The 24902-nt window shown below is 41.5% G+C and overlaps 1 protein-coding gene across 11 annotated transcripts in view; it reads left to right on the top strand.

The window, feature by feature from the left end:
• The window catches only part of DIP2B (disco interacting protein 2 homolog B), a 247874-nt gene that overhangs the window by 101976 nt on the left and 120996 nt on the right, over positions 1-24902 (top strand). For all 11 annotated transcript variants that reach the window (XM_034935861.3, XM_034935860.3, XM_055095660.2 and 8 more), the window contains exon 2: positions 23250-23321. In XM_034935861.3, coding sequence (XP_034791752.1) covers positions 23250-23321 — 72 coding nt within the window. The remainder of the gene's footprint in view (positions 1-23249; positions 23322-24902) is intronic.

Genomic DNA, 24902 nt, shown 5'->3' with positions numbered 1-24902 from the left:
TTTGGGAGGCCGAGGTGGGCAGATCACGAGGTCAGGAGATCAAGACCATCCTGGTATACACGGTGAAACCCTGTCTCTACTAAAAATACAAAAAATTAGCCGGGCATGGTGGCAGGCGCCTGTAGTCCCAGCTACTCGGGAGGCTGAGGCAGGAGAATGGCGTGAACTCGGGAGGTGGAGCTTATAGTGAGCCAAGGTTCGGCCACTGCACTCCAGCCTGGGCGACAGAGCGAGACTCTATCTCAAAAAAAAAAATAATAATAATAATAATATTTAATTTAATATTCACACATAACTATTTTTTCTCAAGCAAATGAGTGGTGACAGTTAAAAGTAGGCAAGGTCATGCCCTTTTTACACATAAGCAAAGAATATAGTGTTGCCTGTACTGTGTCCAGGTGTGAAAAGAAGACTAGGCAGGGTGGGAGGAACTGGGAAGAAAAAATATCACAGTGTAAGAAATGGACACTTGGTTTAGTCTTAATCTTACTGCCTAGGCTACGCAAGTAAGGTATTTGAGAATTGAGTCTTTTAAAAAACATCTTGGCCAGTACGGTGGCTCATGCCTATAATCCTAGCACTTTGGGAGGCCACGGCGGGTGGATTGCTTGAACCCAGGAGTTTGAGACCAGCCTGGGCAACGTGGTGAAATCCTACGTCTCCAAAAAACTAGCTGGGCATGGTTGCATGCTCCAGCTACTCGGGAGGGTGAGGTGGGAGGATCATTTGAGCCTAGGAGGTCGAGGTTGCAGCAAGCCATGATCATACCACTGCACTCCAGCCTGGGCAACAGAATGAGACCTTGCCTTTGAAAAAAAAAAAGACTCAAGTCATTTTGTGATATTTAGTGCAGAGAAGAGAAGGGAGAGGTATGACTTGGCCCACCATTTTATTTCTTAGGAAGATTATTGGTTGTCTTTCAGGTTTTTAAGCTACTTATTCACCTTAGGTGATTAAAGCTCATTTTTCTGCTGAAGTTCTTTTTCAGAAACTGCTCAAAGATAAATTCACAATGATGAGAAAGCCATGGCCTGGTTCCAGGCCTTGGCTTGCTGAATTAGAAGAACACTTTGGGGAAATGCTGACCTTGGCATTGACCAGAGTACCAAATTCCTTTCTTGCATTGTTTTGCATCATGCAAGCTTCTGATGGATTGTACGCTCCTAGATAGTGATAGTGCATTCAACACTGTGCTATATACAGAATAAGCTTTTGAAAGAACCGAGAGCAGACAAGTTAGGCAATAATTATAGTACAAAAAGTTTTACTCTGAATCCTTTAAATAGCAAACTCTTTAATGTTCTTAAATATGATTGATTATATACAGTTTTTGAGAACCTAATGTATTAAATTTAATAAGGAAATTTGTTGGCAGCATGCAAGCATATATCCAACCTCATTTCATTTTCTTGTGAGCTAACATTGTCAAGTGACTGTGTATATATATGCATTACATGCACTGTGTACATTATAAGTAAATAGCACAGTAGTAGACTTTTTTGTGGCTGACCTTTACAGAAGTTATCTTTTATTGATTTAGAACTTGATTGCATTTTTTTTTTTTGAGACAAAGTCTTTGACATCCAGGCTTCAGTACAGTGGCATGTTCATGGCTCACTACAGCCTTGACCTGCCAGACTCAAGCGGTCCTCCTATCTCAGCCTCCTGAGTGGCTGGGACTGCAGGCACATGCTGCCATGCCTGGCTAATTTTTAAGTTTTTTGTAGAGTCAGGTTCTTGCTTTGTTGCCCAGGCTGGGCTCTAGCCATCCTTCTACTTCAGCCTCCCAGAGTGCTGGGATTATAGGCATGAGCCAATACACCCAGCTTGATTGCATTGTTGACAGATGAAGCGATATGCCTGATACCAGTTCTTTGAATTTTTTATAACTTGCTTTATGATCTGGTATGTAGTCAATTTCTATAAATGTTCTATTTAAAAAGAATATATATCAATGAGAGTTCCACAGATAACCTCTACAGAAAACTGAGTGACCCTCTTCAGTTCTCCCAAGGATAGTACATAGCCGGTATCACTTCAGATGCACAGGAGATAAGATACTCATTTTATGTAATGAGTAAAAAGACAGAAACATGATGAATTGCTTAAAGATTCTTATAAATGACTTGAAGTTTATATACACATACCCATTAATGTAGCCTGTTTTCTAGATGACAGTGTCTTTTGAACACCCCGATTTGATTTATTAAACTTTAGATGCAATAAGGTTTAAAAAACCCCCAACTTTATTGAGGTATAATTCACATATCATACAATATACCAATTTAATATATAATGGAATGTTTTTTAGTAGGTTCATAGTGTTATGCAACCATCACTGTAATCTGATTTTAGAACGTTTTTAGAACTCCAAAAGAAACCTCAGCCAGGTAAGGTGGCTCATGCCTGTAGTCCCAGTATTTTGCAAGGCTAAGGTGGGCGGATCATTGTAGGCCAGAAGTTTGAGACCAGCCTGGGCAACATGGCGAAATACAAAAATTAGCCATGCAGGGTGGTGTGTGTCTGTAGTCCCAGCTACTGAGGAGGCTGAGCTGGGAGGATCACTTGAGCCCAGAAGATGGAGAATGCAGTGAGCTGAGATCACACCACTGCACTGCAGCCCGGACAACAGAGTGAGACCCTGTCTCCAAAATAAAAAGAAAACCCATATTCATTAGCAGTCAATTCCCTTTCCCCCTACTCATCCCCTGGCAAACCTGAATCTATTTCTTTGTCTATGCATTTGCCTATTTTGGATATTTGATATAAATGGAGTCATAGAAAATATGGTGTTTTATGAATGGCTTCTTTCACTTACCATGTTTTCAAGGTTCAGTCATGTTGCAGCATGTATCAGTACTTCATTCATTTTTCTCTTAATTTATTTATTTCCTGCTCTGCCTTTTCTTTTCTTTCGTTTTTTTTAGATGGAGTTTCACTCTTGTTGCCCGGGCCGGAGTGCAGTAGCATGATCTCGGCTCACTGCAACCTTCGCCTCCCAGGTTCAAGCGATTTTCCTAACTCAGCCTCCAGAGTAGCTGGGATTACAGGTGCGCGCCACCATGCCCGGCTACTTTTTTGTATTTTTAGTAGAGACATTGTTTCACCATTTTGGCCAGGCTGGCTTTGAACTCCTGGCCTCAAGCAGTTCACCCATCTTGGCCTCCCAAAGTGCTAGGATTACAGGCATGAGCCACCGCACCTGGCCTTTCTTTTCTTTCTTTTGAGATGGGTCTTGCTCTGTCACTTAGACTGAAGTACAGTGATATCATCATAGCTCCCTTACAGCCACCAAGTTCTGGGCACAAGTGATCTTCCCACCTCAGCCTTTTGAATAGCCATGGCTACAGGTGTGTGCCACCATGGCTGGCTAATGTTTTTAGTTTTTGTAGAGATGAGGTCTCACTGTGTTGCCCAAGCTGGTCTGGAACTCCTGGACCTCAATTAGTCCTCCTACCTTGACTTCCCAAAGTGCTAGGATTACCAGCATGAGCCACCACTGTTAGCTCTTCATTTGTTTTATTGCTGGATAATATTGTGAGGATATACCATGTTTTATTTATCCATTCATCAGTTGATGGACATTTGGGTTGTTTTTACTTTTTAGTTATAATAATGATGCTATGAACATGGATGTGCAAATTTTTCTCACCTTCAAAGGAGGTGGTTTTTAGCTGATCTTCATAAAATTCACTCATTCCAAAAAGGCATACAACTCTTATCAGGACCCTTTGATTTGTAATTTTTTTCTGAGATTTTAATTTAATTTAATCTTTTTGATGGTCTCGCCCAGGCTGGTCTCCAACTCTTGCGTTCAAGGAGTCCTCCCACTTCATTCTCTTGAGTAGCTGGGACTACAGGCTCATACCACAATGCCTGGCTTCTTTTTCTGTTTTTTGTTTTTTGTTTTTTGTTTTTCCTCTTGAGACAAGGTCTCATTCTGTCACCTGGGCTAAAGTTCAGTGGCACTATCTTGGCTCACTATAGCTTTGACCTTCTGGGCTCAAATGATTCTGTCACCTCAGCCTCCTGAATAGCTAGGACAAGTGTGTGTCATCACACCCTGCTAATTTTTGTATTTTTTGTAGAGATGAGGTTTCACTATGTTGCCCGCAGTGGTAGTCTAGAACTCCTGGACTCAAGCAATCTGCCTGCCTCTGCCTCCCAAAGTGCTGGGACTACAGGCATAGGCCATCATGCCTGGCTTCTTTTTTTTTTTTTTTTGAGGTTTTGATGGTTGTTGGTGGAGTGGGTGGAGAGGGGAACTAACATTTATTTATTGAGTGTCTGCTTTGGACCAAGTACTCTGTTGGGAGCTTTGCGTAGATTATCTTCCTTAATCCTGTTAACAGTCCCATGAGAAAAGTGCAGATTTCCCCATTTTACAGATAGGAAAAAACAAGGACCCAGGAAACTTAACTAACATATCCAAAGAGACATAGCTAGTAAATGATAAGCCAGGTTTGGAACCTAGATGTTTCTGACTTCCACAGCATTACACAGATATGGAATGGAAGATCTAGACATTTTTAAACATTAAGACAAATTTTGAAGATAATCTCATTACTTATTTTTTATCAAATCAAGTCTTTCCTGTGATTTTTCTTCCTTTCCTTTTCTTGACAGCACCCCCTTTCTACTACTGAAAAGAAGGCCAGTGCTCTATCAGCTATATATTCAGTGGTTTTAAGATCTTTTGGCTAAGGTGAGGGTTTTTGTTCAAACACAGTCTTGCTCTGAAGTGTAATCGAATATAATCAGTAAAAGCAGAGTGGTTGAAGCTTGGAGAACTTCCTAAAATTACTAATAGCTGTAGTACAGCAAGCTTTTAGTCTGAAAACAGAGGAAACACATCATTCCTCACACAGTTTGCTTATTTTCTGGGTTTTTTATTTGTTTGTTTGTTTTGTTTTGAGATGGAGTCTCGCTCTGTCGCCCAGGCTGGAGTGCAGTGGCACGATCTCGGCTCACTGCAACTTCTGCCTCCTGGATTCAAGTGATTCTCCTGCCTTAGCCTTCTGAGTAGCTGGGACTGCAGGTGTGCGCCACTACGCCCGGCTAATTTTGTATTTTTTGTAGAGACAGGGTTTTACCATGTTGGCCAGGCTAGTGTCAAACTCCTGACCTCTGGTGATTCGCCCATCTTGGGCTCCCAAAATGTTGGGATTACAGGCGTGAGCCACTGCACCGGGCCACAATTTGCTTATTTTCAAATAAGCTGTAGTCTTTCAACAATTAGCAAATTAGTATTTGGAATTTGTGTCCACCAATTATTTTTAACTGATAGTTTATTTAGATAATATCTTGATGGGGAAGTCTTAGCATATAAAATGGTTGCTGTTTTAACTGCAAGAATAAAAAGAAACAAAAATGCAATTTAGAAAAGCCATTTTGATTATGCTGAAACCTTACATGGAAACAGCATCTATCAGAAATAGTAACACTAGTGGCCAGGTGCGGTGGGTCACACCTGTAATCCCAGCATTTTGGGAGGCTGAGGTAGTTGGATCACATGAGTCCAGGAGTTCGAGAGCAGCCTGGCCAACATGGAGAAACTCCGTTTCTACTGAAAGTACAAAACATAGCTGGATGTGGTGGTGCGTGGCTGTAGTCCCAGCTACTCTGGAGGCTGAGGCAGGAGAATTGCTTGAACCCGGGAGGCAGAGGTTGCAGTGAGCTGAGTTCGTGCCACTGCACTTCACCCTGGGTGACATAGCAAGACTCAGTCTCAAAAAAAAAAAAAAAAAAAGGAAAAGAAAAGAAAACAAATAGTAACACTAGCACAGTCTATCGATCAACTAGTTCAACACTCTTAATGCGTGTTCCTAGATAATTTTACGTTAGTTTAAAAGTTTCTTTGCAATACTCTGATTTCAAAGTAAACCATATTTACTTTTGTAAGAATCCAGCCTAGAACAAAATTTCATTTATGTAAGCAGAAGCAGTGCAAAAAATATTTATTAGCCGGGCATGGTGGCTCACGCCTGTAATCTCAGCACTTTGGGAGGCTGAGACGGGTGGATCACCTGAGGTCAGGAGTTCGAGACCAGCCTGGCCAATATGGTGAAACCCCATCTCTACTAAAAATACAAAAATTAGCCAGGTGTGCTGATGGGTGCCTGTAATTCCAGCTCCTCAGGAGGCTGAAGCAGGAGAATCATGGAGGCAGAGGTTGCAGTGAGCCGAGATTGTGCCATTGCACTCTAGCCTGTGTGACAGAGCAACACTCCGTCTCAAAAAAAATAATTAAAAAAAATTATCAAGAGGATTAACAATGAAAAGTTTATAAGGGATTTGTATCTTCTACATAAGAGTTAAATTAGCTTTTAAAAGTTTTAGTACCATGGTTTATGGTTCTGGTGGAGACACCAAGTAGCAGCAATTATTTGTTGCCACTTGACTGAAAATTGTCTCATTTGCTTTGTATTTGTTGGACAATGGGTTTAAGTACATGTAGTGAAGACCCCAAATAACAGGTACTTAAAACAAGATAGAAGTTTATTTCTAGGTCATGCCATGGTCTCAACTAGTACAGCAACTCTGCTTCATGAGGGTATTGGGCAACAGGCCCTTCTATCCTGTTCCTTCATCATCTACTGGTCTGGCTCTTCACCCTTAGTCCAATATAGCTGATTACCACATCCCATTTCACCCATTGGGAAGGGAGAAAGAGAAGGGAAGATACACCCATTCCATTTAAGAGCAAGATCTGGAAGTTGCACCCATTCTTTCTGTTGATATCACATTGGCCAGACCTTAGTAATTTGACTGTACCTACCTATGAGGGGACTGGGAAATGTCATCGTCTTCTGAGTAGTTGATTGCCCAGCTAACCATCCTATTGTGGAAGATAAAAGAAGAGATAGGATGGACCACTTATCTCTCCTCAAATCCCTTGGCACACAAACTGCTTGTGGTTGTCTTTTTTTCTTTTACGCTTGGCTTTTATAATGATGTGTCCTGTTTCATGTTCTGTTAAAATACCATGTTCATAATTGAACAAAAACTTCATTCTGAGAAAACTGCATTACAAGAACATTTGTTATAACTAATAAAGGAAATAAGTAAATCATATTCCAAATTCACAATGCCAAAGTATTTTTAATGCAGGAATTTTAATAAAGTTTTTAAGAATTCTGCAGATACAGCTATAACACCTAAATGTAAATGACCAAACCCAACATTTGATTATTTCTAGCTTTTATTCTAGAATAATGATTTTTAAAATTGCTACTATCACTGTCACCCTAAGGAATGGTTAGACTGCCTAATACCACATTTCCATATGTTGATAGCCTTGGAAGTATGTTATTTTTTCATAATATTCAGATGTGTGGTGATATTTGTTTGGGGAGTGATGGCAGGCAAAGAATGGTGGGTAGAGTTTTTTTGTTACTAGGAGTAGTGTTTTTTTCCTTTTAATTGCTAGTTTTGATTGTGATTAGTACAATGAGTGAAATACAGGAAATATCTGCTGGAACTCTGAAGTATTATTCCTTGCATTGTTGTCTTTGCTATTTTAGGATAAGGAATGTGTTGTTTCACCCCCCTCCTCCAAGTGAAACTTCGGGAAAGTAAAATTTTCTTTAGTGATATTGGAGATGTAAATATCTTTTTTTTTTTTTTTTTGGAGACAGAGTCTTGCTCTGTACATCCAGGCTAGAGTGCAGTGGCGCCATCTCGGCTCACTGCAAGCTCCACCTCCCAGGTTCACGCCATTCTCCTACCTCAGCCTCCCCAGTAGCTGGGAAAACAGGCGCCCGCCGCCATGCCCGGCTAATTTTTTTGTATTTTTAGTAGAGACGGGGTTTCACCATGTTAGCCAGGATGGTCTTGATCACCTGACCTCGTGATCTGCCTGCCTCGGCCTCCCAAAGTACTGGGATTACAGGCATGAGCCACCGTGCCCAACCTTTTTTTTTTTTTTTTTTTTTGAGATGGAGGCTCGCTCTGTTGCCTAGGCTGGAGTGCAGTGGCGTGATCTTGGCTCACTGCAACCTCCGCCTCCCAGGTTCAAGCAGTTCTCTGTCTCAGTCTCCTGAGTAGCTGGGATTACAGGCGCCTGCCACCACCCCCAGCTAATTTTTTTGTATTTTTAGTAGAGATGGGTTCCACCATCTTGGTCAGGCTGGTCTTGAACTCCTGACCTTGTGATCCATCTACCTTGGCCTCCTAAAGTGCTGGGATTACAGGCGTGAGCCACCGCGCTTGGCCGATGTAAATATCTTTAGGGGGATAATAGACACACAAATTAAAGAGAGAAAGGATTGTATTATCAGCCAAGCCAAAAGTTTTATCTCCTAAACATTGGTGGATAGGTGTTTATAAAATTGCAAGTCATTTATAAGAATCCTTAGGCAGTTTGTCATAGTTCTTTGTTTCACTCTATTTTAAGTGCTTTCTTGCCTGCTAAAGGATATCAGCTCTTGTACTACCGAAATGCCCTGGACAGCTTTCTGTTACAAATTTATAGCTGCAAGATCATTTTTATTCTTTTTGGTTGCTTCTCCACCCTTCCTTGAGCCTCTATTCCTAAGAGTGTTATTAACGTTTAACATTTATTCTTTTGCTGAGGCTGCATTGAGGGGCGTGGGTTGTTTTTATTTAATCTTTAAAAATAGTGACCACCAGCTAGTTATTTAAAATTTTGCCAGGAAAAGAGGAACCAGAAGCAGCAGCTGGCTGTCTTTGTTGACTGTGTGATCCAGAGCGGACCCAGTGGATTTGGGAGCTCCCTTTCCCTCCCCACCACTGCCTCTAGTGGTTTTATTCTCTTTTTACCTACCCCCAGTACTAGATCGCTTCAGTCGCTCTTTCACCCCTGAACTTCAACCACCACCATGTCCCCCAAAGCCATTCCCTGGACCAGCAATAATTTATTTAGTCTCTGCCCCTCCCTCGGGCTTTTAGGAAGAAATGCCCAAGAAAACTTCAGTTTTAGCATTTTCTTTACAGTCTTCTATATTCTTGATCACTTGTCATTGCTTTTGTCTTTATGTCTAGGTGCAAAGTAAGAAAAGAAAAGCAGATACAGGCCAGGCGTGGTGGCTCTTGCCTATAATCCCAGGACTTTAAGAAGCCAAGGCAGGAAGATTGCTTGAACCCAAGATCCCGCCTCTAAAAAAGAAAAAAAAAAAAAAAGCCAAAAAAAAAAAAGCAGATATCTTGGCCAGGGGAGGTGGCTCACATGTGTAATCTCAGCACTTTGGGAGGCTGAGGTGGGTGGTACCCCATCTCTACAAAAAATTAACAGGGCATTGTAGCATGCCCCTGTAGTCCCAGCTCCTCAGAAGGCTGAGATGGGAATGGGTCAAGGCTGCAGTGAGCTGTGATTGCACCACTGCACTCCAGCCTGGGTTACAGAGTGAGACCCTGTCTCGAAAAGAAAAGCAGGTAGGGAAATAGGCAAGGAGAATTAGCCTAGGAGGAACCTTTATACCCTCCTGAGGGCCCTTCTGTGATTTCTTTCAGCATTCTTTCCTTTTGGAATCGTGTTATTTCTTCTTGAGGGTGACATCTTCTGCCTTCCCAAGATGAATTCTGAGTATATTTTTCATAATAACTTTTTTTTTTTTTAGAGACAGTCTTGCTCTGTCCCCCCAGGCTGGGGTGCAGTGGTGCCATCTCGGCTCACTGCAACCTCTGTCTCCCAGGCTCAAGTGATTCTCCTGCCTCAGCCTCCTGAATAGCTGAGATTACAGGTGTGTGCCACCACGCTGGGCTAATTTTTGTATTTTTATTAGAGATGGGGTTTCACCATGTTGACCAGGGTTGTCTTGAACTCTTGGCCTCAAGTGATCTGCCCGCCTCGGCCCGCCAAAGTCTTGGGATTACAGGCGTGAGCCACCACACCCAGCCTTTCCCATAATAACTTTGAAAAGTTATAGAAATCAGGCTGATAATACTGCACAATTATTTATTCAACAGTATTTATTGCTGATTGGTTGATTACTGATTAATAAATACTTGCTAGCCTGGATCATTGCTTCCTTCCATCCTCTTTTCCTGTTACACCCCAGCTCTATGTTATTCAAACCATCATCTTTCTCCCACGCACTACTGGAGACAGTCACTAAACTATGGAACATAACTAAAAACATTCTGTTCTCCCGTCTCCCTTGACTCTCAGCACTGCCTAGCACAGCACGTGCCTCCCGTTCCTGTAGTGGCAACTCTGAATATCTTTACGCAAACCCTCTCTTCCAACTCTTCATTCCTGTCACAAAGACCTTAGAGAGGCAGCACTGAGAGGTAGGTAAGAGTTTGGATGCTGGAGCCAGACCATCTGCTTTGAAGCTGTCTCTCACAGTGTTGTGTCCTTGTGCAGGTCAGTTAATTTCTCTGTGTCTCACTTTCCCACCTGGAAACTGAGACTCATAATACTCTTCCATGGAATTGTTTTGAGGACTATATGGATTAATGTATGTGATTGCTTAGATGAATGGTACCTAGAACGAAATAGGCAGTGAATGAATGTAGAAGGGAAAATAGACAAGAAAACCTTTACTCTGATTCCTGTGCAGAAAGAAATTTAGAGTTCATTAAGCCAGAGTCCTGTCATCTTCTGTCCTCACTCCCAGTGCTCCAGCACCTACCTATACCTCCCTACCGATCCTTACCCTTTTTCGTAGAGAAAAGGTATCTCTAAAGTCCTGCAGTGCTTTAAACCTTTGATACATCCTGACAAACACAGAAAATGATAATATTTGTTCAATACAGTGGGGTAAAAAGACTGCCTGTTTGAGGTGACTGGCCCAAGGCTTTCAGTTCCCTGAAGCTCAGCTAAACTGCCCTAAGGGACTGAGTATTAACATTTCCACACCCATAAAGCACTCACAGATCAGCGCAGATACCACATTCCCAGCCCAAGTTGAGAAGCCCTGGCCCTAACCACTGACAACACTAACCCTTATCGAACTTGTAATTAAATCATTAATTATAGAATTCTTTTCAGATGTCTATGCTGGAAGAAACTATAAACTTCATCACTATGCCTATAAATGTTGGGCCCCTGTCCCACTAAAGTGGTGGCTTGTATGTAGGAAGTTCTTAGTGTTTGTTGGTAGAATCGGTATCTTTCTAATAGCTGTCTTTGTAACTTACATATTTGTCCATCTTTAAGAAAAAGAAAAAAAGAAAGCTCACCTGCTTTGACTCTAGCCTTCTGTAATACTACCCCATATCTCTTTCCCTTTTTAACAAAACATTGAAAGAAGGAAATCTATTGCTGTCATTTCACCTCTTACTCATTCTTCAGTGTCCTAAATAATCTGTTTTCTTCCTTCACTGTTCCTTTAAAACTGTTCTTAACTGGGCCACTGATGATCTACCTGCCAAATCCAGTGGTTATTTTTTGATCCTTATTTTATATTTGTGACAGTGTGCACTCATCTTCTCCTCTCTGCCTCCATTTTCCTCATTCTCTCCTGGTTTCCCCACTGTGTGTCAGCATCGTCTCCATTTCCTCTGCCTGTTCTTTAAATGTTAGTTTACCCCAGGATTCCTTTTCTGGCTGCCTTCTTTCATGCTGCATTCCTTCTGGGTGATATCATTCACACCCAAGGCTTCAGCTACCACCTCCTACGCTTGATGGTTCTAAAATCTATATATCCATTCTAGAGTTTCTCTCTCCTGTTGCCTGCTGGATATCCTCCCTTGTTTTTGACTTGCCATATGTAACAGTGCCAGACAAATGGCATTCATCCAACGTTGAGCTAAAGCAGTCTTAGCGCCCATGAGATCCTTATTCCTACAGATGAAGAGACTGAGGCCCAGAGATGTATAGTGGCTTGCCCAGTATCAGATAAATAGTTTGTAACAAAATGGGGAGGAAAACCTAAGTCTCTGGACACTGGGACTTGAACACAAGTTTATAAACCTATGCCAAACACAGAATGGTGATGTTTACTGTCTCATTGGAAAAACCCTTTTCCACTTTGGCCTAAGCGACCTGCTTTTGCGATCCCCATGCTGTGGCAGTGGCAGTATTCTCCTTACATGTGTTTTTCCCTGTCCATCTTTGGTTTCCAGAGCAATGAATTGGCTACCAACAAAATTCTTCATCTCTTTAAAAGCTTTCACTTTTTTTGCGCCTGCCAAAGGAGATACTTAGATTTTGATCACTGTTAATTTTATCTAGACTATTGATAAAGAATGCCTGGCACATGCACCATTTAATTCAGATTCAGTGATTGGTATAGATACTATTACTTATTGCCTGGTTTTTAAAAATTGCTCCAATTGATGTAAGAATAAAAGCAGAATAGTTGGAAGATAACTAGCTGTTAACACTAGAAACAGTTTTCTAATCTTCAGAGAAAAATTACCAAGATAAAGGGGGAAAGAAGAAGCAATAATGAAAATTACTTTTCCGCACCCCCTCCCCCCCGCCATTTCTTTTTTTTTCTAGAAGTTTGGCAACATTCGTAATTAGATGCACGTAGCACTGTTTTGTGCATAATAGCATGGTTTATTTACATACATTTACATATATGCATTTTAACTGATCTCTGCTCATTTCTGGTTTAGATATTTGTATACTCCTCTTTGAGACATCAGTTTTCCTTCTTTTAGGCCCTTAGCATCCAAAGGCACTAACTTTGTTGGCTCTTAGTGCTGAGTCTAGTACCATGATCTGAGTCTAGCACTGGGGAGCAACTTTAGTGATACTTGATGCGTTGTATCTTATTTTTTTTAAAAGAGAATTTACCAACCCAGAATTTTCTAGATAATCCTTTTAAAGATAGTTATTCTTAGGACTTAAGGGTGGGGTTGGGGCTGGGGAGTTGTCAACTAAAACAAGTTGAGTATGTGCTGTGTGCCAGGGACTTTTGCATTTATTCTCTCATTGAAGACTCATCATAAACACTCAAGGTAGGAGTTATTCCAGTTTTACCTATGAGGAAACTAAGGCGCAGAGTTGTTAAGTAACTTGTCAAGAAGCAAGTAAAACAGCAGACTCAGCGTTCGAACCCAGATCTGTTTCATGCTAGAACCCGTGCTCTTTCTATTGACGGAACCATCCCCTGGATTCCTCCTGTCCCTTTGACACCTTCAGGTCATTTGTAGAGCAAACTTCTTCTTTGCAGGCATGGTTTTTCTAAGTGGACAAATAAACATACCTTTTGCATTAGATGGATTAATTTAACCAGCACCTGATGATGAGACTTACAGGTCATTTTCTCAGTGTTTTACTTTGTTGCTTTTTGTTTGAACTTGCTTGGTGCCTTAGGTGAAATACCATTTGTAAGAAGTCACATATGTTTGACCTAGAAAACAGTGCTGTGCAGCCAAAGCAATTCTATGGTTTATGTTTGAGGAGAAAGCAGTCTGTGCTTATTCTCTAGTTCTTGACATGGAAATTGTCTAGTCATTGTCCTAAATGAGGTGAGAGGATCTCTACTGAGAATAGAAATTTGAATGTCCTAAAGTTAATTTCCTTGAAAAATCGTTTGTAAGATTAGCAAGGTTGAGTTAAAACTATAGCTTTTATAGACTGCCAGTTGAAGACTTTTAGAACCACTTATTTTATTCCAAAAAAATTAGATACAATAAAAATTCTCGTCTTCTTTCAACAGATTGTAGTAGTTTAACAGAGCTTTATTTCTGGCTAAACTATGAAAATGTTATGTCTTTTTACTCTTTTCATCATAGGATCAATTCTACCTCTGTGTAGAAAGAAACTACAGAGAGTTTTTAAAATAATTCAAGGTTGTAAATTCTTTGGAGTCCTGTTGGACACTTTCAGTAAGAAACAGCAAGAAAAATAGGGGAAGATAGAGGCCAGGAGCTGGTTTAATTGTTAAGGTCCTTGTTTTGTATGACTGTGAGCTTCATTTTGTATGTTTGTGAGCCTTTCTAGATCACCTCTGGAAGGAGGATATTTGAAGATGGGCAGCTGCTATATATATTGCATTGGATGGAATTATCATTATGAAGAGAACATGATAAAATATAATAATGAAATTTTTGTCTTCTAGCCAGCTTCTCCTGGATAGTATTCACATCCTCTGCCTTTTTCAGCTTTGCTTTAAGATTGCTCTCATTCACATTCTCAGCTATATTTTTATCTCTTTCTCTTTATTTGTCTACTTGTATCCCTCATGTATGAGTAGTGATAACCCTAGTCCTACTCCCCATCTCTAGCCATAGCCAACATGAACTACCTTCCTGGTCTAAAATTTACATGTAAAGGATAGAATAGGATGATTAGATTCAGGTATAGATTTGAAGATGTTGGCCATATTCTATGTAAATGAATATTTAGTAATGATGTATAATGATCTTTTTGCTTTTTTTTTTTTTGAGACGGAGTCTCGCTCTGTCACCTAGGCTGGAGTGCAGTGGCGCGATCTCGGCTCACTGCAAGTTCCGCCTCCCGGGTTCATGCCATTCTCCTGCCTCAGCCTCCCGAGTAGCTGGGACTACAGGCGCCCGCCGCTACACCTGGCTAATTTTTTGTATTTTTAGTAGAAACGGGGTTTCACCGTGTTAGCCAGGATGGTCTCAATTTCCTGACCTCATGATCCACCTGCCTAGGCCTCCCAAAGTGCTGGGATTACAGGCGTGAGCCACCGCACCCGGCCTTTTTTGCTATTTTTAAAACACCAATTGGACACAGTTTCCACAGTTGGCTGTCTGGTTTAAAAGATGAAAGGGGTCAGGGGCAGTGGCTCATGCCTATATTCCCAGCTCTTTGGGAGGCCAAGGCAGGTGGATCACTTGAGGTCAGGAGTTGGAGACCAGCCTGGCCAACATGGTGAAACCCTGTCTTTACTAAAAATACAAAAATTACCCAGCAGTGGTGGCATTTGCCCATAGTTCCAGCTACTTGGAAGGCTGAGGCAGGAGAAGCACTTGAACCCCAGAGGTGGAGGTTGCAGTGAGCCAAGATTGCACCGCTATACTCCAACCTGGGCAACAGAGAGAGACTCCATCTCAAAAAAATAAAAGATGAAGGAGATTAAAAGAGACAGTTCAGCCAGGGTCCTGTTGAGGAGCAGAATTGTTAATACATTTTGGAAAGTCATCTGTATTTTGAAGTGATTCATAGTAATTGCTTATGTTGTTTGTTTATGGACAACAGGTTTTATTTTTTTAAATTGCATCTGATTTAGGGGCCACCTACAAATAACAATGGACAAAGAACAGCAAGAAAAAGTCCAGAGATTCTAGTCTAGCTTAGGCAAGACATTTAACTTTTCACATCTCAGTTTCTTGTTCTCATGAAGGTAATGCCTTTTCCATTTATTGAAGAAGGTTTTCAGCCAAATCAAATGAATTGATGTCAGAATGTTTTGAAAAGTTAAAGAATAAAAAATTTAAAAGAATGTTTCGAAAAGTTAGATTGGTGGTGGTGTTATATAGTGCCATTTTTTGAAGAGTGAAGTAAATTGATGGGCCCATGAAGTGACTATCAACCCTCAACGTCAAGTGTCTGAGGATTTCGTGGTGAGGCACAAACGGCCAAGTCCTACCTCAGGTTAGGCTGCAGGAGTAGCAGCAGGGCCATCTCTGTTCATCGGTGATTGAAATTACAGCTTCTGTGTCTGTTGTTCCAAGCATGCCACTCTTTTCCAAACTCTGGGTTTGATAAACTGTGCATTCACCCTCAGTGTCTATCTCTCCTGACGGTCATCCTTCAAGACCTAACCCAAGAGCAACTTTTGTGATATCTTCTCAATCTTCCTGAAGTAGAATTTGGAGCGTCTCTGTAAAAATGAATATATGGTGGTGTTTAAGAGCAGGGGCTCTGGAGCCATTTCTGCCTGGATTCAAATCCTGATCACAGCACTTACTAGGTGTGACTGTAGGCAAATTGCTTAAACTTCTGTGACTCACTGTCCTCACCTATAAATTGAGAAAAATGATGATTATATCACCTAATAGGGCTGTTGTGAGGCTCTTGGAACAGAGACTGATACATAGGAGGCCCTTGATAAGTGTTATTTTACTTATATGTTCTTATCGAGTATTATGATTTTCATTACCATTCTCTCCTTGCTCCCATGGGACTTTGCAAATAATCTTGAGTGTAGCACTTGTACTTTTATTGTAATATTTGTTTAGACTGGAAACTCCTTGAAGGCAAAGATACTATTTTATTTGTCTTTGTTTAATGACCTGCATATCATCCATTCAGTGCTCAAAAATGCTTTTCTTTCCTTCCCAAAGTCCCCCCACCCTCTATCACCACCCCTGACTGCATAGCTGTGACTTTAAAGCAGGGTTGCATGGCACATGCTCTTTTATTTCCACTGGGGCAGAAAGTTTATGGCTGCAGCTGTAACCCTTGCTCTCTGTCCATTAAGACTGCTCCCGACAGAAAAAGTTATACATATGACTTGATGACCCTCCAGAATTTTTCAGATGTTGTGTTTATTTAGCCCCTAATTGCTCAAGGTACTGCACAAGGTCATAAATGAAAGTTACTTAGCATTGCCACATTTCTTGGGAGATAGGAATCCTGAACAACTACCAAACATGGCCATGCCCATACAGAGCCAGTCAGCAGCAGAGTACAACTAGCAAACCACTAAGTGACTGTATCGTTAGGAATTTATATCACCTTTCTGATAAGAGAATGAAAAGCCAGACCCAAACCAAATGTCATCTGCTCCGTGAAGCATTCCTTTCCCTACTCAGGCCAAGATCGCGATGCTTCCTTCTGGGTTCCAGAAGGTGCTGCATTTGTGTACGTGTCTCCCATGGCGCTTAATTATAGAGTGTTAGTCATGTTTGTTTGCCTGTGCCTCTTCTCTGCGACATAATTGTCTACCCCTACCCCCACTTGGCCAGTAGGGTAGGCTTTTAGTAATGTTTGTTGATGTTATTTTCCATAGCCCAGACCCTATATTTTAAATCACAATGAAAACTTTGCAAGGGAGAGACTGTTCCCCATTTCACAGATGTAGAAACTGAGGCTCTGCTGAGCGCATTGGCTCACACCTGTAATCCCAACACTTTGGGAGGCCAAGGCAGGAGGATTGCTTGAGCCCAGGAGTTTGAGACCAGCCTGGGCAATAGTGAGACCCTTGTCTCTATAAAAAAACTTTTTAAAAATTAGCTGGGTGTGATAGCACGCCCATCTGGTCCCAGATACTCAGGAGGCTGAGGCAGGAGGGTCACTTGAGCCCACAAGTGAGCCATGATCATGCCACTGCACTCCGGCCTGGGTGACAGAGTGAGACCCTGTCTTAGAAAAAGAAAAAAACAGATTTATCAAGAAATAAAACTTGTCTAGAGTCCTTTTGCTTCAGATGTGGTTCTGTCTAGCTCAGACCCTTGAGCTCTTCACCACAGCAGTGTCACCCACCTGACTGGTGTAAATACACACTAACTGCTCACTACTTATGCGACTGTTCTCCCTACCACCTTGTGGCTTTTAGGAGGCTTGGGTGGCTGGCAGGCTCACACACACCTCCTCACAGCCCTCTCTCAATCAGCTTGAAGATGATTTGTGGGCCACTTGTGCCAAGCTGTTTTCATTGATCCCAGGTGGTGAGGAAAGAAGTTGGAAACATAAGTCCTTTATACTCAGCCTCACACATGTGTCTTTCTGTATGTCTGCTGCTGGCTGCTGAAGACTGTGGTAATTCTGATGCAGCTGGACAGTCTCACAGCGTGTGGGTCCCAGACTCGCCACGACCAGTCTCTTGTTGGTTTAGGTCAGTGTCTTCATACAAGGCTCTATGCCTGCCTCCACTCCTGCCAAGCGCTGCAGGCACCTGGACAAAAGACGTTACTCTAGTGGGAGGGGAAGGCTAATCCTCCCTGTATTTATTTCTCAAAAAAACTTGAACAACAGGTTTACCTTATATGCCATTTTAATGCAAATTTTATATAGGTATCATTATGATTCTCCTTTTTGTTCTATATGCCAGATGGCAAAAAGTCTGTTCTGAGTAAGAAAGCCTGTGGTGTGACTCAGTGTCTGAGCTCCAGAGGTTCTGTGCTCTCCCTTGTGGCTGGATAGTCCAGCCAGCATTCTTACCCCTCCTCCCAATCAGTTCCCTCCTCACATTCAGTCTGCAGAACCATCCAGCATACACCGGACAGGATTCCTCACTGCAGCAATTTCCAAACTTGCCTGGCTTTAGGACTCATTGGAAGATGCTTGTTAGAAGTAGAGATTTCTGGATCTTAATCCAGACTTAGTGCATCAGAGTCTCCATGGGAGGGGTCTGGGAATTCGTATTTTTGCAGGTTCCTTGGGAGAATCTTAAAAATTGGACAAGGTTGAAAAACATTGCTTTAGTGCAGCAAAATCTGTGTAAGTACAGGTGGTGAGGATGATTTAAGAGCACAGACTATAAGTGGCAACCACAGAAATGTGAAATAACAGATTCTCACTGAATTCTTTCTGTCTGGTCTTGCCCTCTAGCTAAGGGATGTATCTATATCTGGCTTGGAGTTCTTTAGCTTTTAGTGCCTTGTGATTTATATATTATTTCTCTCTTCAGGCAGTCCAAGCATTGCTTTTTTGTTCGCCTTTAAGGTCTAGCTGTCAAGTTTCAGTAAACTTCTGGTCCACTAAATTCCATTCCCTGAGCTTTTCAGCTCTTGCTAAAGAACTCTTTTTCTCCCATTTCTAGTTTTCCACCCAAGTACACATGTCTGTTTGATTTATTATTCTCTCATTGCCTCCATTTTATTAATTCATTCAGTCACTCGTTCAACAAGCGTCTATTGTGCCAGGCTGTGGGCGGGCTACAGTGATGAACAAGACACAATCCCTGCCCTCAAGTGCACAGTCTAGTAGGGAGACATGGGGTGTAAACACATAATTAAAATACCAGTGGTGTGCTAAGTGCTATCACAGACATGTATGCAGATTTGTAGGCGCACTAGGAGGAAGTAGTGGAAGGCATCACAGAGGGGTGACTTTTGAGCACAGGGTCTTGTAGTCAGAAAACGGGGAGGGGGGACATTTTAAAGTTACTGTAGGCCTAGCATTGTAGTCCTCACATTCTCACTGCAGCTCAGCTTCTTCCAGGTCTCCTTAATTTCTTTGCTTGTTTGTGGATCTGATGGAGCTAATTGGCATGGCTGAACTAGACTGTCTTGATTGACCTCTTTCAAAACCTGAGGTGGTTAGTAGTTGATTAACATCCAGGATGCCAAATCTAACAGATTGTCCCACAATCATTTACTGACATTGCCTGACTGAGACTTAAGCACTGAAGAAAGCTTTTTAAAGGCCTTTCACTTTGTCACTTTGCCAGATGTGTTCTGAGCCATCAGAAGTGGCCTTTGTGCCAGGGTAGGGGGTGGAGGTAGGAGATCTTGTGAGTGGCGAATGGAACAGAAGAATGCTCTGGTATTTCTTTTACAATAAAAGACATGGTTTCCTGTTTCTAATGACGGTTTCCTCGGTAGGCTTCTGTACCCCTGTTAGCTGTATGTACTGTTTGAAATTCCCCGAAGTCTTGAGTTGGCTGATTTGAAAAGGTTTAATTAATTTTTTTTAACAAAAATTCACAGTTTCTGTATTTTACTAGGGAAACAGATGAAGGACCATTGTGATTAAATTTGTATAGTGTAGTAAGTAGTCATGATTGAAGTTTTAAAATATTTATTGTTTCTTCAAATAATGTTCATTGCAGAAAAATTAGAAAATAAGAGCAAGAAGGAAAAGAAACTATAAAACCACTTCATAATCTTGCAAGCCATAACTAACCACTGTTAATATTTTGGTGGGTAAACATGCACACTTTTCCAATGCATACACAGAAAAAAATTTTACATGTGTGCAAACACATTATTCTTTTTTTTTTTGAGATGGAGTTTCACTCTTGTTGCCCAGGCTGCAATACAGCGGTGTGATCTCAGCTTACTGCAGTAACCTCTGCCTCCTGTGTTCAAGCGATTCTCCTGCCTCAGTCTCCTGAGTAGCTGAGACTACAGGCATGCGCCATCACTCTCAGCTAATTTTTGTATTTTTAGCAGAGACAGGGTTTCACCATGCTGGCCAGGCTGGTCTCGAACTCCTGACCTTAGGTGATCTGCGTGCCTCGGCCTCCCAAAGTGCTGGGATTACAGGCGTGAGCCACCTCGCCCAGCTATTTTTTTTTTTTTTTACCCCATCCAATGACCTATCAAAAATATCATTCTTAAAATTGAATATACTGTGTAAACCATCTTGTTAGCAAATATACACCTGTGGACCATTCATTCTTAGAAAGATGTGTACTTTTGAATTAATATAAATCAGGCTTAGTTTTTAAAAATCAAACTCTACTAAAGTATATAAAACAGGCCAGGTGTGGCTCACACCTGTAATTCTAGCACTTTGGGAGGCCGAGACGAGAGGATTGCTTGAGCCCAGGAGTTCAAGACCAGCCCGGGCAACAAAGCGAGATTCTGTCTTGAGAAAAAATTTAAAAACTAGCCAGGCATGGCGGTGTGCCAGCGACTTGGGAGGCTGAAGTGGGAAGATCCCTTGAGCCCAGGAGTTTGAGGTTGCCGTGAGCTATGATCACACCACTGCACTCCCTCCAGCCTGGGTGATAGAGGGAGACCCTGCCTCCAAAATATATGTATCTACACACACACACACACACACACACACACACACACACACACACACATTCTCACTCACCCAAGGATAAACAATCTAGTATATAGCCTTCCAGACACACACACACACACACACACACTCTCACTCACCCAAGGATAAACAATTTAGTATATAGCCTTCCAGACACACACCCACACACACACACACACACACACACACACTCTCACTCACCCAAGGATAAACAATTTAGTATATAGCCTTCCAGACACACACACACACACACACACACACACACACTCTCACTCACCCAAGGATAAACAATTTAGTATATAGCCTTCCAGATTATTTTCTGTGTATATGCAAACATACCTATTACTGTTTTTAAAAATTTTTTTAATTTTTTACGGAATCAGATTATGTTATACCTACTGTTCTGCAGCTTGCCTTTTACACGTAATGTATTACATCTCCTGTGGCAATATATTTGGATTACTTGCCTATTATTATATAGATTAGAGTTATTCATCCTCAGCACTGCTGGCATTTTGGGCTGGATAAATCTTTGTTGTGGGACATTGCAGGTTGTTAGCAGCATCCCTGGCCTCTATCCCCTAGATGCCAGTAGCACCTCTTCTTCCATGGTGACAAAAATGTTTCCCAACATTGTCACATGTCTCCTGGGGGACAAAACTCTCCTAGTTGAAAGCCACTGATATAGATGGTCTATAATATAAGCATCTAGATTGCTGCCAGTTTGTTTTTTTACTGTAAACAGTAGAGTACAGGATACTCTTACTGATTTTTGTGCACGTGTGTGAATGTTATCATTGAATAAATTCTTAGGAGTACAGCTGCTGAATCAATTTTGATAGAAACTTGCAAATTACTCTAAGAGGATTGTATCATTTTATTTTTCAACTATATCCCAATGATTCCAAATCTCTCTTTCCTGAGTTCTAGATCCATAAAACCAACTGTTGATTAGCTGTCTCTTCTTGTGTGTCCCACAGGCCTGTCCTAAGCTTAACTCTTTTCTTCAACCTCACCAAACACACACCTCAAGCGAGAAACCACCTCCACCCTACTTTCTTTCTTTCTTTTTTCCTGAGACAGAGTCTTCCTCTGTTGCCCAGGCTGGAGTGCAGTGGCGCGATCTCGGCTCACTGCAACCACCGCCTCCCGGGTTCAAGCAATTCTCCTGCCTCAGTCTCCTGAGTAGCTGGGATTACAGACATGTGCCACCACACCCAGCTAATTTTTTGTATTTTTAGTAGAGACAGGGGGTTCACCGTGTTGGCCAGGTTGGTCTTGAACTCCCAACCTTGTGATCCACCCGCCTCGACCTACTGAAGTGCTGGGATTACAGGCATAAGCCACTGCACCTGGCCCCTATTTTCAAGCAGTCAGCAAATCCTATGGTCTTCCTCTTAATTCATTCACTTCATTCATCCCTTCTACCACTGTCTTTAATTCAAGCTACTACTTACTCTTACCCAGATCTCTGTAGTAGCACTGGACCAACATCTACTCCTTCTGGCTTTTAGTCTTGGTTCCTGACAACTCATTCTCCCAGCAAGGGTGAACTTGCTGCAGTGCAGTGTTAAGTCCTCTGCTCTAGCCCTTTTTAGTGATCCCTGCTTCCTCTCCATCATCCACTGCAGCATTGGAGGCTGAGGCCAACAGCACCTGACATTTATCACCCTTGATTGCAAATTTGTATCCATCAGACATGCTTTTTTCCCCTAATAAGTGGATATTAAAATTTTGAATGTTTAAAGTACTCTTAATACTACAATTTTACTTTTTTTCCTGTTTTATATTAGGTTCTACGTAAGGCTTCACAGTAAATAAAGTTATCTCTTATTTTAAAAGGTTCTTTTTCAGAAAACATTGCTCTGTCATGTCACCTCACCACATATCTTTCATCCCTCAGCTTTAAATCACTCATTCTCCCTTAACTTCCTCTTGTTTCTCTGCATTTCCTGTTCCTTTTAACCCTACTCTCTACTCATTTATCTATTTCTGTTTCCTTAGTACCTAGTCCATTTCTTGCCACTTCAACTACAGATTTTCTCCTGTATTTATCAGTTTATCCTTATTGCATTTGTTGTATATGCACTAATTTGTGCATCATACATACTTTTAAATTTAACCTTGTGGAAAGGAGAGCCACATGAGTAAATAAGACAAAGCATTGAACCAAGGGGAGAGGATGTGGGAATTCCAGTCCCAGGTTCCAGCACAGGTGTTAGGGTACAGAAAGTCCTTTTAATTATCCCATCCAGAGCCTGAACTTTGTCTTCTCTTACTTTTATGTGGTTCTGTATAGCAATATAAGTGAATACCTCAGAAACCAGTTATACTCATTTGGTAAATTGAAACTCCAGAGAGAAATTGTTGTCAGCCTTGCTGCATTCCATTTTGGGATATCTTAAATACCAAGGAAGCTGGGGATGCCTAGGAACTTGGGGATCTCTGTCATGGTATACAACATATTGCTATGCAAGATTGGTTTTGGGACAAGCTCTACAGTATTCTACAGGAAGTCAGCTCCAAGCCTGTGGGAAATCATACATAGCAAAATCCTTGGCAAAGAACCATACATTCCCCCCTGCAACCCCCTGCCTCTATATGGGGTAGTTCTATAACTCTGTAATTAATTTTATTTTTACAGTGGAAAACCACAGAGTAAGAATAATGCATAACCTATTTCTGTTTCTTGCTATTTTAGGGGACATCACCCAGAAGGGCTATGAAAAGAAAAGGTCCAAACTCCTGTCTCCTTACAGCCTGCAGACACAAGGTAGGCAATAAAAAATGGTTTCAACTTTTTCAGTATTTTTACACCAAAAAGATGCTGTCTTACAAGACCTCTATCTTTTGTTTGTTCCTGTTTTTCCCTCCCTTCCTCACCAGGGGAGAGAAAAAAACGGAAGGAAAGAAAGGAGGAAATGAATCTTAATGAGCATCTGCTGTGTGCTAGGCACTTTTAAAAATACCTAAGGTCATCAGATAATTTACACAGAACTTGGGTGGTAGTGTGTGAAAGACTATGCATAACTGAGATGATTCCATGGCAGCAAATTCCAAGCCATGGAAAAACCACATCGTATTTATGATGGTGCACAAACCGTGATGAAGAAGAGCAAGAGGGAGGAAGGAAGGACAGATCCCCTATCGAATGGCAATACTTGAGGATTGGGGGGTAAAACCCTAAATGAACTTGTGGATTAATTCAAAGCCAGACTTACTGCTTCTATAGAGAGACTAGCACATTGTTTATATATCAGAAAGTCCTGAGTTAATTTCATGCTTAATTCCAAAGGGGTTGCCATAACCTTTGCCTCTAAGCAAGGCTGTCTCTAAATAATCATCATATTTTTAAAGTTACTCAGATTGCAGGATTTCCTTTGATAGCCTATTTTTGCGTATATCACTTTTACTATAGGGTGTTTTGTCTTTATTTCTGATTTTCTACCCCCTTCAACCAAAGTGTGTTTCTGCAAGCCTGTTCTTTGTGGAACTAATGGCTTTTTTTTTTTTTACTGAATTATAAATACCATGAGGACTTTGTATCTCCCACAGTTCTCATAGTAAGCTTTGCACAGGGTTTATGGCCTGTAAATATTTGTTGAATGAACAGTGGAATAAATAAATAAATAATGGTGATATACCAATATATTTCTTTGACGTGCTTGTTTTATTTCCTGTATTGTTCTTGGAAATACCTTCATAGAGAAACTAGTAGGTCAATACACTGACAGCTAATTTAAGATATCTCAATGAATAGGTGTATGTAGAAATGAATTGAGAGAAAAGAGGTGGAAATTGGGCCAGTGACAGCTAATGAAAAGCCAGCTTTTGCTGAGCAAGGCATGACCTAGGGGTTGAGGAGGTTACCTTGATTTGCTGCTTATTGTGGATCTGGCCCAAGCCTCTGAAGGCCCAGAGATTTACTTGAGTCACTTGGTGTAAAAGCAATAGCTCAACAAGAGGTATAACTGTAAAAAGGACCACAATTTGTTATCCGTAGTCAGGCTACGCAGAAACCAAATCATGTTCAAAAATCAGTTTATTAATTTACTATGAGAAATTTTTTTTTTTTTAGACAGAACCTTGCTCTGTCACCCAGGCAGGAGCGCAGTGGTGCGATCATGGTTCACTACAGCCTTAATCTCCCAGGTTCAAATGATCCTCCTGCCTCAGCCTCCTGAGTAGCTGGAACTACAGGTGTGTGCCACCACACCCAGTTAATTATTTTTTGTAGAGTTGGGGTCTCACTTTATTGCCCAGGCTGGTCTTGAACTCCTGAGCTCAAGTAGTACTGCCACCTCAGCCTCCCAGAGTGTGGGGGTTATAGGTGTGAGCCACCACGCCTGGCCTA

The sequence above is a fragment of the Pan paniscus genome, chromosome 10 (assembly GCF_029289425.2).
Source record: "Pan paniscus chromosome 10, NHGRI_mPanPan1-v2.0_pri, whole genome shotgun sequence".
NCBI classification, from domain to species: Eukaryota; Metazoa; Chordata; class Mammalia; order Primates; family Hominidae; genus Pan; species Pan paniscus.
This window is presented reverse-complemented; position numbering and strand designations above follow the sequence as displayed.